This window comes from Tasmannia lanceolata, unplaced genomic scaffold (genome assembly GCF_043159265.1).
Source record: "Tasmannia lanceolata isolate RefF3 unplaced genomic scaffold, GAP_Taslan_0.1 ptg000048l, whole genome shotgun sequence".
NCBI classification, from domain to species: Eukaryota; Viridiplantae; Streptophyta; class Magnoliopsida; order Canellales; family Winteraceae; genus Tasmannia; species Tasmannia lanceolata.
Genome location: NW_027518725.1, coordinates 4,418,412 through 4,433,896, shown reverse-complemented (window position 1 = coordinate 4,433,896; position 15,485 = coordinate 4,418,412). Strand labels below are relative to the sequence as shown.

General features: G+C 39.4%; 1 protein-coding gene across 1 annotated transcript; it reads left to right on the top strand.

Annotated features, from left to right (window-relative positions):
- The first annotated feature begins 2,563 nt into the window (after window positions 1–2,563).
- LOC143864341 (protein BPS1, chloroplastic-like) lies at window positions 2,564–3,797 on the top strand. The gene has a single exon (XM_077375262.1). The coding sequence runs from the start codon at window positions 2,660–2,662 to the stop codon at window positions 3,671–3,673; it is 1,014 nt and encodes a 337-aa protein (XP_077231377.1). The 5' UTR covers window positions 2,564–2,659; the 3' UTR covers window positions 3,674–3,797.
- Window positions 3,798–15,485: the final 11,688 nt, after the last annotated feature.

Sequence of the window (15,485 nt, the reverse complement as noted above, 5' to 3'; positions counted from 1 at the left end):
ATTGTATCCAAACAAGGCTAGGCATGATCGGTATCTAGGCATGTGACTCATTTGCTTGGATGGTTGGGTTGAATAGTATGTGTTCTCATCGTAATCAAGCGAAAAATCATGAGAGCAGCCACCCAAAAAATGGTTACGTCCCCTCAAAGACTCTGTAGGGAACCCTACGTTCCAACTAAGGTCCGTGTTGTGATTAGGGGTTTTGAAGGTACATGTTAGGCACTAGCCCCACCCGGTTGAAACCCGGTCTCTACTTGGTACAGTGGGCTTTCTTTGGCTCAAAATTACGGATTAGGATAATTAATTTTTTATTTTAGAGTGGCTGGGTGATGGGATAGAATCCTACAAGTGTAAAATCAGGAGAGGAGTGGCATTATTAAGAAAATGGATTATCAATTTCTTAAAGAAGACAATTTCAAATACCATTTCACATTATAGAGCCCATGGTAACAAAATGGTAAAGTGGGAAGAAGACTTAGCATAAAAAAATCATGTCTAATTAAATCAGAGGTAAGTTATTCGTTGTTTTTAGTGGCAGCAAACGTGGGATAGTTATGTCATCTGAAAACAAAATACAATGCAGCTTGTTATCCCTGTACCAAACAGCAGGTGAGGGTTGTTCATGAACTCAGTAGCTTTGGACTCTGTCAATTTACAAGGATAATTGGGTTGTCTTGGTCTTAATTCTTCAGTTTGCACGTATAGCCTTGTGATGTTTATAGAAGACTAATAAGACTATAAGAGTAGTCATAAATATACTACACATTTTTATTTTTTTTGACACCGTAGGATGTCCCCACCCCCTTCGGGAGTAGGACTAGTCCCTACGGATACACGCAACGACCCACTCACCACGTGTATCAGGTAAGTCGGGGGTGAGATTTGGACACTTGTAGACAGGGAGCAAACCCGTGACTTTATGCCGAAGAGCCAACGCCTCGGTGGGTTTTATTAATGTCTACTTTTCGGATTGGTTATGAAGAGAGGAGTGTCAATATAATAAAAAATGACACGTATATTTTATTCCTCTCTAAATAGGGTTATTTAGAACATGGGATTTGCACTATTTACATAAAAAAAATGCTAATGAGAAAGTCACTTTTAGGTTCTTAGATAAAAGACACTTATCGGGCTTCACATTTGCCTTGTTTATGTGATCGGGATCAACCTGTTTATCCAAACTGCAACCACAAGTTCGACCAAATGGTTCCGAGAATGCCTTAATCAATTGATCCGTTTGGGAAAAGCTAAACCGTTGATTTTTGTTGCCGTTCATGATCTACGGTCTTGGTTTTACGTTACATTGATCATCTACAAAGCATACTTTGCGGGCCCACGTACAAGATTAATGATTTGGATCACTGTAACAATGGGTTCTACAGCCCACAACTCCACGAGGTTAATGATTTGGATCACTATACCAATAGGTACCGCCACCAATATAATATGTGCCGACAGGCCCGATACCAACAAATAATCCCTTGAAAATAAAGAGAGGAGTGCCGTTATCAAATGGGAGAGTGCGGATATCGTCATCTTTCCTTTACTTTTGTAAGAACGGGTCAAAGAAGGTAGAGCTACAACAGCGTAAAGGACCACTTCCGTCCACAGGATTCCGTGTTGAAAGTCTTCTCTTTTCTATTGCTTGCCCGAGGGAAAAAGAAAATTAAATAAAATAAATAAAGGGTGAGGATATTTTCACCCCTCTACAGTACTTGCACACCCCCTTATAGCGTGATTTGACATTAAGTTGCTAACTTTTCACGTCAAATCAGGTTATCAATGGGTGTGCACGTAATGAGGGGGTGAAAATATCATCTCCCTAAATAAAAGGGATATGATTTTTTCGCCTCCCTGTAAAATAATGCGCCCTCCTTTTAACGTGAGTTGTGGCCTTTGTGGGCAGACTTTAACGCATTTTGACGTCGAATCAAGTTATAAGTGGGACGCATTATCCTCTAGTTGGGGCGAAAAAAGCATAGCCAATTCCGAAAATAGACAAGACGACAAAGTATTCTGATGTCTCACTCAAATAGCGTGTGTATCACACCAAGAGATACGGACCTCTTCCAAGGAAAACCTGTCCTCTACAAATCAAAACTACCAAAATGCCCCTATCTTTTGAAAAGACCAAACTACCCCTCACATAGAATTTTTAAAATTTTTGGAAAGGTGGCAATCTAAAATTCGATAGGCATGGCCCACTGGGACATGTATAGAAGTTTAGTTTGTTGCCATTGGAAACGATTTACGTGACACAACCTATTTACGTTGTGGCCCACCAACAGCAAATGAACGGTTTCGATCATCCTATAAAGTGGGCCGTACAGTACTTTTTTGAAAAAAACAACACACAAAATATCTCTTAAACAACCCTCTCATTCTCAGTAACTAATCCTCTAATAAAAGGGTGTTTTCGTAATTTCAAAATCCATTAAATACAATTACACCCAGAAAAAATATCCAGGCATTTTCGTTATTCTCGTCTAAATGGATGGCCCTATTGGTAAACCGCGTCCCCTCGAGAGACCTTTCTAGTTTATACTTTTATATTGCCTCTGTATATAAATTCACACGCAGACCATTTAACTCCTCACACATCTTCTTTCATCTGGTCATTCCAATAAATTTTCCGGCCAAATCCAAAATCTTTCCCGATATGTTTCTCGCAGAAACCCCTCGATTTTCCTCACCATCCCTCTTCCACCCTTCCGCTAAAAAATCCCGTCCCCCTGCCAAAAATCTCGCTCTCATCTCCCAATCTTTCGACGAAAATCTCATCCGCCGTCTCAAATCTCTAACTCCCGGCGCAGATCCACCGTCGATCTCACTCTCTTGGCTCTCTCTCGCCGTCGATCTACTCACTTCTACCCACGCAGATGCTGAACTTATAATTTCCTATCTGAATATATCGGCTTCCGATAAATCGGCGATTTCATATCTAGACGAGAGCGTAAAGGTATTAGATATCTGTAACTCCATCTCGTCGGAGATCGAGAGGTTAAAGCACAGACGCCTCTTAATCCACTTTATTTTGCACCTTCTAACCTTTTCCGGCGAAGATCGCCGGTCTCCGGCGCCGGAAAACATCCGCCGGGCTCGCGATTCGCTCAACGAGTATAGAACATGCTCAAGAGGAGGAGGAGGAGGAGATAGTAGTAAGAAGAGAAGAAGCCTTGAGGACTCTTCGATCTTGATTCGAGATCTAAGGATCGGGAATCCGCCACGTGGAAAGATCTCGACCGTTGAGAAGCTCCTCCAGCACATGATGTATGGCGTTGGTGCCGTGACGGTGTTTATCGCCGGAATTGTTGTGTCTGCTCTGTCTGGATCGCCGGCGGTGATGGAGATCCGAGTCTCCGGCGAGTTTTTGTGGCGGGAGGCGTTTAACGGCCTCCAGACGGCAGTTAACGGCGTGATCGGACGGAAAGGTGTGTATGCCGATGAGTCCGAGGCGTTGGACGAGGGTTTGAGGAAGGTTGGTGACGTCATCGCACGCCAAGAGGCTTTTCTCGTGGAGGGAGAGATGGAGAAATTGGGTGACGCCGTTAAGATGCTTGAAACGGTAACGGAGGAATTCTCTGACGGTTTGGATCGTCTGTCAAACGGTGTTAACGGATTTTTTCGTACGGTCTTGTCTACGAGAAATGCCCTGTTGGGCAATTTTCTGTAATTGTAGATAACAACATGTGGTAAAAGAAAAAAATTGGAATCCAAATGGTTCAGCATTCATTATCCTTTATTTAAGATATATATTTTCCCAATACCTTTGATGGGAAGTATAGAAACTTCTTACATTCATCTTTGGCACACATGAACTTCAATAACATAAGAGTATTCGAGGCAATGCCCCCAAAAGGAAAATTTAATTTTCGGATTTGCGCTAAAGAGTATTTTGATATTTTTTTTTTTTTTTTTTTTAATGCAGTGGCTTTGTCATATAACCCTAAACTATAATAGTAGAACTCTTCAGGCAGAACCACGTAAATTCTCTATATTTGTGTAATTGTGTTTCTCACAACTTTTCCTATTGCTTGTTGCACATCGTGTTTGATGAGGGGATTTGCTAGTGTCCATCGCAGAAGGCATTTCACAGATGGTTTGTTGCATCTGGCAGCAGCCACCTCATGAATGAAGAGACAAAATGATGGACGCTAGCAAATCCCTTATTTGAGAAGTATTTTTCAGTTTCTTACAATGGTCATGGGATAGATCACCCACCATGTCAACTTCAGAGGTTGTTACAGTGGGGTATGGTGGAGGCAATGGAGGTGTGCCTTCCAAGTCAAAGAAGGATAAGTCCTAGAGTCGAAAGGAATCAGTCCCTGGACTTGGAACATTGGAAGAACGTGTGGGGAAGTTGGAGCTTGTCATAGTGCAGGTAGGCTCGGAATTGGGCTCCATGTATGGAAATATTTAGGAACATAAAATGCCAATGCTAGACTTTTGATGGAGATATGCATATCACATTGTACGTCGTCGAATGATAAGATGAAGAAAATGATGGAAACAGTCATAGGTAGTTTGTAAGTGTGTTGGACACACTAACTCCTTGAAGGAGATGAAGAACAAGGTGTTCAATCCTAAATAAGGAGGTGGTCATTGTATGAATAGTCACCAAAATGTTTGCATCCCCAAACAAAGAGGTACGGTAGTACACACAATGCTAAGAAGTTGGAGAAGTTCCTATGGCAAATAGAGCAATATTGTGTTAAGTGCCTAATCGGCCGTAACGAAAATAAACAAAAATAAAAGAGAGAAAAGATGGGGAAAGAGGTTGATTTGAGGCAACCGGACCTCCTAGTGGTTCAAATCGAGAGGAACCATGACTCTCCTACAAAGTTTACTTTGCTATAAAATTCTCTTCTCCTCTACTTTCATTGAAATACAATGAGAATGCCACATCATCAACCCACTTACCACTAACATGACACATGATAAAAACTAACACCCATGACTCTAACCCACATACCCACAAACCTAAATTGCAAATCCCTACAATAACTACCTCACAACTAAATCCTATACACCATACATATACGTATCATATTGCCAGGTTTCTATGCTTGAAGATGAAGATAAGATGAGTACTAATACTCTATATCTTGGTATGAATGCCATGCTTTGGTAGAGGAGTCACGAAAATTTAGTGAAGGACATTTGCACCTTCTAAGTAGTGGATGATCTCAAGAAAGAGTTGTGGGGTAAATTCTTTATTAAGAACATAGAGTACTTGGTTGAAAAGAAATTAGTACGACTCAAGCGCTTGAGATCTTTTTCCTTTTCATCGCTCAACACTGGATTTTTTAATAAGAAAATAAATTTTATTAATTCGTGTAAGACGGGGCCAAAAGGTGTGATGTGATTTAAAATGTGTATCTTTTAAAGAGCAATTAGCTGTTAATCAAGCATGGATTTATATGTACTAAAAAATTATAATTCAAGGAAAATGCAATAACATAAGAGCAAGCCCAAGCCTTATAAGAAGACATCGGATGGCTTCATAGGTGGTGGAAGCCATCTTATTTAGGAAAATGGGTTACCTAAAGAAGGAGGTTCCTATTGCTACTATCTTTCTTTTTTTCAAATGAAATCCGGTATTCTAAGTGTTTTTCATAGAAAAAAGAGTACATGCATCTTACCCTCAGCTACTGATCTACCAATTGCTGAGTTCAAAACTGATTATTGGACTAAAATTTACATTTAGGCCCTATTTGCAATCATCTAAGATTTATGGCAATCGATTGTGAAGGCCAAACCTTTTAGGCCTCGTTCGTTTAAGATTATGACAACCAATTGTGAGTTCCAAGCCGATTCTAGAATTCAAAATTGTGTTTAAATTTGAGTCCAATAATCAGTTTAGCACTTATGCCTTGTTCATTTCAGATTATGACAACCGATTGTTAGTCCAAAAGCTATTATTGGACTCAAAATTGCATTTAAATTAGAGTCCAAGAATAGGTTTACGACTAACAATCGGTTTGTCACAATCTAAAACAAACAGGGCCTTCCAATTGGTTGTCACAATCTAAAACGAAGGGCCTTATTGGACTCAAATTTAAACCTATCTCCATTTCCACTTTGGTAAATTCGAGCCATTGAAGCAAAGGATATGAAGTCTTCTAGAGTTGGGGCTTAAGTGGCGGCTTGTAAAAGGTATTCATTCATTCAGTGACATTTTAAGATAGGGAAGTGCTAGCGTCCATTGCGAAAGGCATTTCGCGGCTACTCTGTCGCATGTCAGACAATAGTGTACCTTTCGCAGACAGTGCCAGATTTAGAAAATAAACCCTCCTTTCTCACCCGAATGAATGAAAATCAAAACCTCTCTCTCTCTCTCTCTCTCAGATATAAAAACCCTAACTTGAAAACCTAAAAAACCGTAACTTGAAAACCTAAAAAACCCTAACATTTCTCTCTTTATACTCTCTTCATTGTAAGAGATGCAAAAACAGGAGAACTTGAAAGAGGCTGGAACTTGAGATCAGCCAAAATCAGAACACTTCGAAACGCAAAAACCCTAGAAATCGCATAACTCTTACTCGAATGTAAAACGATCGATGAATGCGATGGATTTCCTATCTACCGAAGCTTTTAATCCTTCTCCGATGGATTTCCTATCTGCCGAACCATTTAATCTGTTAAGTACCTTACCGACACGCCAAAAGCTCCAGAGCTGATGGAACGCGTTAGGCAAGGCCCTTTAAACTTGTCCCATACCAGGCTGGGTCCCACCCAGTCCCATACCTAGGCAGGCACCCACTTAGGACCGTAACATACCACCACGCTTCTGCACTCGCCGTCTTCGGCAGCCCACTTTGTGACAACTTTTACTCTGGCATTTTTTACAGGTAGCTTTTTTCACAGGTTGCTCCTTACGTGACTCGAACATGGGGGATGTGGTGGCTGCTCTGATACTGTAGACACCCCATTTTGATCGGACCGAAGTTCGCTATGCTTGGGCGAAACCCCATCCAATCATTTCCGCCATGTTTCGCACTTTTCCGTTAAGTGTTGAGAGAGATTATTCCCAAGAATTCGAGCAAGAGAGAATTTGGATCCGATTGATGGGCCCGTCTTGAGCATTTGTTTAGATTTGGATCAAACAGGGTGGCCCGCACATTGTTTTAGTGAAAAATGAGTTTTGAACCTACTTCGATCCAACACCTAAAGATGATCATCAAGAGAACGGTCAAGATCTCAGAGAAGTCGTTTTAACAACCAATTTTGTTACGATCATCAGGTTGAGTTACTCGGATCAGCCCATTGAAATGATTTAGGAGGACACAACCTACTTAGGTAGGGGACCCATCAATTGGATGGTCTGGATCGTCATAGAGGAATGATTTAAGGGGGCACAACCAATTTACATTGCGAACCACCATTCGAACGGTCAAGATCATCAATTGTCGCCCATCAAATGGACGGTTCGGATCATCAAATGGGAGTGATTTAAAAATGGGGTAACATATTCACATTTTGATCTATTGGATGGCTTGGATCAGCCCATAGGATTGATTAGCGGAGCACAAATTAAATCACATTGTCGCCCATCAAATGAACGGTTCCGATCATACTTTGGAGTGGGGCATATGATTTTATGCACAATTGGGAATTTGGTCACATATGGGACCCATTTGGATTATCTTTTACCTACTCAAAAGGACTTTAAAAAACATGCATGGGGCCACACACATGTCAAAATTCAATGTCCACAATGGTGGCCACCTACCATGGAATATGTCCACAATGGTGGCCACCTACCATGGAATAAGTCCACAATGGTGGCCACCACCCTCCCATTCCTTTGCTATAAATGGTTCAATGAGGGTGAGTAAGAAAAGAGGGAGAACTCATTTCTCTTCTATCATGTGTTCTAACAAAGTTGCTATGAGGGGTTGAAAAGAAAAAAAGAAGAAAAGAAACAAGAAAAGAAGAAAAAGAAACAAAAAAGAAGCAAAAAGAGAAAGAAAGCGGAAGCGATCGCACGGAGGCGGAATTTTTGAGTTTTTCGGCTCTCGGATTCGGCGAGGATTTCGATCACAGGTAGGTACACCGTTCTCGGAATTTTTTTAGAATTATTTGGTATATTTTCGGATTTTTGCATGATTTTTAACAAAGAAAACTAAACGATATACTAAACAGATTCCAAAAATAATGAAATTTCGTGAGAAAATAATATGATAATGATACATTCTACCATGAATTTGTGAGAATTTTTGGATTTTGTTTGGTATATTATTTTACGCATTCTTTGAAAATTATCAGATTTTGGGAGAATTGTTACTGACGTCAAATCACAGATAAAATTCTCCAAAGTTTTACAGTAGTCTTAAATTCTATACTTCTTGCTTCTGTAAAATTTTCAAGTGATTTGGATCTTGTTTCATATGAGCTGTAGTGTTAATTCATAATCTGGTTTGAAATTTGAAAAATCCGAAACTGATAGTAAATAGTTTTCTAAATTCATGGAAATCTCACAGCATGCTATTTTCACTTATCTCTTACTACTGTAGAAATTTCATGGAATTTAGATATCTATTTCTAGTAGTTTATGTGTTATTTTTGCAATCTGGTTAATTAATTTTTAAATCCATATTAAATATGAGTTTAATGTAAAAATCTGTAAAAATCTTCCAGTAAATTACATCTCATCATATCTTGTTGGTGGAGAAGTTTCAACTCATTTCGAGTTCGTTTGCAACAGCTTCACTTGTAAAATCACTCATATGGTTAAAAATGGGTAAAATCCATTAAAAAAATAAAAATTAAGTGAAAATCATCTTAAAATCTCTAAAGCACCTTCATCTTTGTGTTTGTTTGGGAGACCCGCCCGGTCTCATTCTCTCGTTAGTCCTCTTTGTGCGCCGTTTGGTTTTGGGAGAACACCATACTCGGCTTGGCTTCATACCCCTACCCTTATGGGTATTGGGTTGCACATTTGTTGCACCCTAGGGCTAGGTAGCTGTCCGGCCCGGCTGGGTGTTTTACCTCTGCCAAATGTTCAAATTCGTGTTTCCTTTTCTCTTAGAGAGTCTTTGACTCATTTATCTTTAGTTGGTGTTAGTGGAGTCTTTGACTCATGTTTCCATTTCTTTTATAGAGTCTTTGACTCATCTATCCTTTAGTGGGTGTTAGTGGAGTCTCTGACTCGTGTTTCCTTTTCTTTTAGAGAGTCTTTGATTCACTTCGTTTTCTTAGTAGGTATTATTAGAGAGTCTTTGACTCATTCGTTCTTTTGTGGTATTACTAGGGAGTCTTTGACTCATTGGTTCTTCTGTTGGCGTTTTTTGGGAGTCTTTGACTCATTCCTCCTCTAAGTTGTAGTATTAGAGAGTCTCTGACTCATTTGTTCCCCTCTTTAGTGTTGTTAGTTCGGAGTTTCTCCTTTAGAGTTGTTGATTACTTCGCTTTGATTAGAGGCTAACTCAGTCTTATTAAAGCTTTGCTTGCTTGGGATCTTGGATCGTTTTCTCTCTTCTTGGGACGCTATCTTTCTTGTTGTGGTTCGTCTCTTTGAGGCGTTAGTTGCTTGTTTGGGGTTTCCCCTTTTTGCTTTAGGGCTTTGCCCTAGTTTATGGTTATGCTTGTTTGTTCTCTGTAAGAGTGAATTCATCTAAAGGTCCTGAGCATTGGAAAAGCTTTAAAATCCAAAAAACATTAGAAATTTAAAACTCAAAAATATTTGAAAACTTTAAAAATATCAAAAACATTTGAAAATATAAAAAAACCTTAAAAAATCTGAAGTGTGAGTGTTTCTTTTAGAAGCGTAGTTTGAGAGTTCGTTTTCGAACTACGTTGGCTTGATCCTCTTCCGAGGTACGTAGTGCAGCTTGGGATTTATATCCCAAGTCCAGCCAAACTTTTTTTATAAATAAACGTTTTAAACCTTCTTCAAAAACCTTTAAAATATTGTTTTCAAAAGACCTTCCTCTAGAGTTAGGAGTTTCTCCTCGATAGAGAATTTTAGAGTTAGGGTTTTTCTTTTGATAGGTTGTTTGATTGATTGTTTGCTGTGTGCTTGTTTTAGAGTTAGAGGTCTGTCCTAGAGTTATAGGAGCGCCTCCGTCCGGTCAGTTGGCGATCCACATCGCCGAGTGATGACTAGAGTAGGATACGCTAGTCCACCCTTGGTTTTCCTTAGGAAATACAGCCTAGTCACACATAGGTTGTAAGAACCACCTGCATCAGCGTAGGGCTAATCTGCATTTAGTTAGGGCATATAGGGTGTCCTAAAATTCACAATTCACTGGAATTTAAATAATCGTACAATAAACTTTAATAATTGGTCCGGTCTTTTAGATCGAGTTTAGGATAGAGGGCTAGGTGTCTTAGGCATCATAACTTAGAATAGGCGCGAAGAACTACGTTGCCTTGATTCTCGTGGAGGCGGGGATACGTAGGCTTCTTTGGATGAATACCAGACCATCTGAGGACTCGGGCTAATCACTTTTAAAACTGTTGAAACAATCAAATCACTTAGGATTTTCCATGAAATTAGAATTTTAGGAGAACTTTCACTTAGATTGAATCCAAACCAATTAAGAAATCAAGATACACATTTAGGATTCACATTGAAATTAGATCATAGGATGCATGTCACATAGATAGCACATTAACAAGAGAGTTGAATGAGCCATTAAAAATGAATTTAAAAGAGTTAACTTTTGGAATTGAAGACCGATTATCGGGCAGGAATGGTGCATGTGGTGGATAAATCCCCATACCTTCCATTTTTGTAACCAGGTAGCGAGTCTAGATTTCTGGTTAATTATGGGTCCTAGATCCCACATCTAGGTGGCGACTCTGTCAGTCTCTTTTGTGTGGAATTCGGATTGCCTTAGTGATCCCAAGTTCACATAAAAGATGAATTAAAATTAATAATAAAAGGCACACGCCAATCGCGTGGGTACGAGAGACCAAGAGATAGTGCGTGGCGGCTCGCGCCCCACGCCCCTCTCGCGGGATCGGGTCTCACAGACTGGCGACTCTGCTGGGGACCACCTAACTTCATTACAATTCCAAAGGATAACTCATTTGAATCTATTTTAACTGGCTCATGAAAACTCTATCTCTTTTATGCTTGTTAGATTAGTTTGTATGCTTTATTTTCTCATCACATTTACTCAAACTTAATCTAACAAAACCTGAAGGCATCATAGATTGCGCGAACTTATTGCACACACTTACATCACTTGCATCTAAACCCTTGCATCTCACATGCACACACGTCCCATTTTAGGAACCCGGAGTGTTATCTAGCATGGTTGACTGGGATTTCATCACCTGGTGCCTCTGTGCTAGAGAAGCATTCCACCCTTAGCCTAGTACCTTTATGGTACGTAAACGGATCTCTTGTTCACGTACTGATACGCCGGACACTGGTACAGTATATCGAACATGGATTCGCGCTAAGGGAACTCTTGGCCTTACCCCTAGATTAACCCACACATGCATGTAGTATACGAACACATGTGCATCACGTGTGTGAGCCTAGTTTAGGATATCTTACCCAATTGTGTGTGTGAGCCTAGTTTAGGATATCCTACCCATTTGTGTCTAGATTAGGCCCATTTGTGTCTAGATTAGGCCGTAGTCCATCTTCCAATGGCTACGATCGGTCCTAGGTACACAAACAAAGTCATGAGTCGAGATCCTCTCTCCACTCCGCTAGATTAGGGTTAGGGTTGATGCCTTCAGGTAACACTGATAAAATGTGCGAAGATTAAAAAACTTTTCCTTTGGGGTTAGGATGTAAATCATATTCATTTCCAAAGATCTCATAGGATTAGTCATTCATGATCCATCCGTTGAAAGCAATCTTATGCTATCTCATCTCATATTGATCGTACAGTTGTTGATATCCATCATTCAGATTTTAGATCTGGTCTTTGACCCTACTTTTGTCATTCTTATGGCAATGGTCTATTATCTGAGCCATTGATTTTTCATTGATCCATGTTTACCTATCATATATCTTTTACCCTTGGATCATATCGAAATCATTAATGGGAAAGTTTGATCTTACCTGTATTCTTTGAGTGCTTGATCATTGCTGAGATCGAAATTTATTTTGATTAGGGATGTTTATCGTTCCTGACTCTTTCATTCCCAAAAAGAAGAGCAGTTATACTCAAATGAGACTTCAAGGTGTGGATTGAGAATTCATTGAAACCCTGTTGATGTAGGTCATAATATCACTGTCTATTTTGCTTTAACCTTCATAAACAGTATCTCTTTGATTTTCAGAATAAAATACCCTGTGGTGTGTTTCAAGATTACTCATATCTCTATTTGTTCAGAATCTTTATCCCATGACTATTGATCTAGTGTGTGCTTCCAAGTCAAGAGTCTATGTTTAGCGAAAGACCATTTTTTCTAAAGACTGACTATTTCTAATCATACTTGATCCAGGCAGTCTATTGTTTTACCCACATTGTCAACATAAGCCTTTTGTTGCCCCATTTAACCTAGACCTTGTGGAGTTGCCTTTTCTGGGATTTCTACTCCCGGATTGAACTTTATAGTTATCATTATCATGAGGAAAGGTGTATCACCTATAAGCTTTCAGTACCAGTTCACTACCTTGGAATAAGTGTCCTGTGTTTTTAGATTTGTCTTTCATTGAGCGTACATCAACTTTCTTCTTTCTAAGTTGAAAAATTTCAGTTATGTTGATGTTAAAAAAAGAAAAGAAAATGTGTCATGTCAATCAGTCTTTCTCGTTCAGAGTCGGTGTTTAGCTTTTTGATTAAATTCAATGTAGAGCCTACTGAGGCGCGTTCAAAGTCATCTATGTACTTCAAAGTATTTCAATTCAATAAAGCATTTGAGTCTGTATCTTCAATTTTTTATGATTCACTCTTGGATTAAATGTTTAAAACAACTACAAGACCCCCTTCTCGGATGAGAATGCAGACGAAATTCCCCTCGAGATTTGAAAGATGGTCAAACGAGAGGAAGAGCGTCGAGCATAGCCACTTGAAGAAGAAATCGAAGCCATTGATAGTGGTATCGAAATTCGAAACTCGGGAGAAATGGATTGGAAAAACTTTATCTCCTAAGGAGCGCAAAGAATTGATAAACCTGTTTAGAGGGGTTTGAGGTAGTCTTGCTTGATCCTATAAGGATAAACCAGGGGAATGCCCTGTCGTTGAGCAAAGCAAGACTTCATCTGCTTTAGGCATCCAGTTGAAGAGTACAATTTTAAAGAGATAAGTCTCAGATATCCTGTGGAGCTGATGAAGAAGTGAGAGAAGACTTTCTCGAAATGAAGTCATAGATTTGAGCCCTAAAAGAAAAATTGGGCTGTGTATTTTCATTATGATTTCAAGGCAAGATGGGAGTGAAGCACAATGGTTGAAGTTTTGCCAGAAAACCGCCAGACTCCTCGAATAAAAAATTTCAAAGGCTTTGAACCTTAAACAAAAGAGCTTGTACATCAAATACATCAGGAGGCCATCCTTGGGCGTTTGAACTTTTATAGCCAAAATCCTAACATTTTAAAATCCTTTTGAGAACCCTTTGGGCCAACAATTTAAAGCCAATGTTTCTTTTCAAACATATTATAAATCCGGGGCATTGTGCACCCGAACTACGTCGGACCTGATCCCCATTTCTTCAGGGGTACGTAGGCAACTTGATTAATTCAGGTTCGGTCAAACCTTGGGATAAAATCCCTTTTCAAAATTTTGAAGCTAAAAGCTAAACCCTTCTTTGAAAAATCCTTAAGCGAACTACGCAGACCTGATCCTCCATTTTTGGGGTACGTAGGTAGTCTGGCTAGACCGGATTCGGTCCAAATCCTTAGAACCTTAGGTATTCAACCCTTTTGAACCCGAGCCCACCTAGAAAGTCCTTCTGGTGAAACAAGTAAAGGTTCGAGGCGAATGAAAAGAAAAACAGAAAGAAAAGAATGAGAGTCTGAAGATCCGCTAGGTTGAAAACCCGAAAGGGCGGCCTAGAGAAAGGTGAAAGTCGTTTTTCTTGCTAAGTCAACAAGCAAAATGATTGACTTATCAGAAGGTAAGGGTAGTGGTATGCTGGATTGAAAACTTGAAGAGACAATCTAGTCAGAGGCAAATACTTCCCATGAAAAGTTGAGTTGAATAGAAGCAGAAGGAGGTCCTCAGTTACGTAGAATTCCCAAGTTTGAGTACAAGCAAAAATTGAGATAAGTAGTCTTTTAGACTGAAAGCTTGGAAAGCAAAAGTTGAGATAAGTGGTCTTTTAGACTGAAAACTTGGAAGACATTAATTTTGACTTCTTCCGAAAAGACAAATCAAGGAGACAGAGAAGCAACCTCTACACAGGGCAGGATCCTGGAATCCGAGTAGTGTCGACAAGACTTGCTTTGATATCTTTTTTTAAACTAGGGGCATTAAGACTGAGCAATCCGAAGGGGTTAATAACAATGACGGAAATCCCGATGGAGGAAACTAGAGCCTCTTGACATGGTTTTCAAGAGTACTCTAAGAGTGCCTAGCCTTACCATAATAAAATAACACATTTTATCTAAGGGTGAATCAAAAGTGAGTCAAGTCCCTTGAGTAATTTGAGTCTTCTTTGATTGAGTCATTGGAAGTCTTGGTCTTATTTTTATCATTTTTTTCTCTCTCAATGTCCGAAGTGTTTGGCACTGGAAGAGCGAGAGTATACATTTTTAAATGTGAAGAAAATTCAGAGTAGATCCTGGTTTAGAAATCAAGGAAAGGGCAAGAGACATTTTGTTCAAACTTGCCAAAGACATCAAAGCCTCAAGTAGTGAGCAATGGAAGAAAAAAATTCTCAGACTCATCCATTTGTGGATATCCATTTACCCATATACCAGAGAAAGAACCCATGCAAACTTGAATTTTCTTACCTATCCTGATTTTTCTCTCCTATGGATTCTGTCATGGAAGTAATCATACTAGGGGCATCTTTTATGACTTGAGTCATAAAAGATATCAAATACAAGAAAATTGAGATAAATATTTTCAGCAAATAGAGGCAAGAGAAGCTTGAACACTCTCTTGAATCAAATTCCTCAATTGAACTCATTCTTTCAAAGAGTCAATGTTTTAGAAAATCTAGTCCCCAGCGGAATCTAGAACCTACTTTTGCAATCTTCAAATCTTAACAGAATGCTTTTCCTCTCTTTAAAAGAGTCAATACCCAAAAATTCTTTCAAGTTATTTGAGTTTGGTTTTCAGCAATGATCATGCACTCCCATTTATTCTCGGCAGGAGATAGCTATGCTATCAATGAACTCGATATAAGATCGATAAAAAAATTTGTGTTGATTTGAGACTCTTTGAGTAGTTAAGGCCCTTTGAGTGTTACAGACTCTTCGGGTAATTGAGACTCTCTGAGTATAAATGTTTTGATTTGTTTTGAGACTCTTTGAGTAGTTGAGATCCTTTGAGTGTTACAGACTCTTCGGGTAGTTGAGACTCTTTGAGTATAAATGTTTTTGTGTTAATTTGAGACTCTTTGAGTAGTTG

Excerpts from the sequence above, each read along its gene's own strand:
- LOC143864341 (XM_077375262.1), top strand. The coding sequence starts at position 2,660 with ATGTTTCTCGCAGAAACCCCTCGATTTTCCTCACCATCCCTCTTCCAC.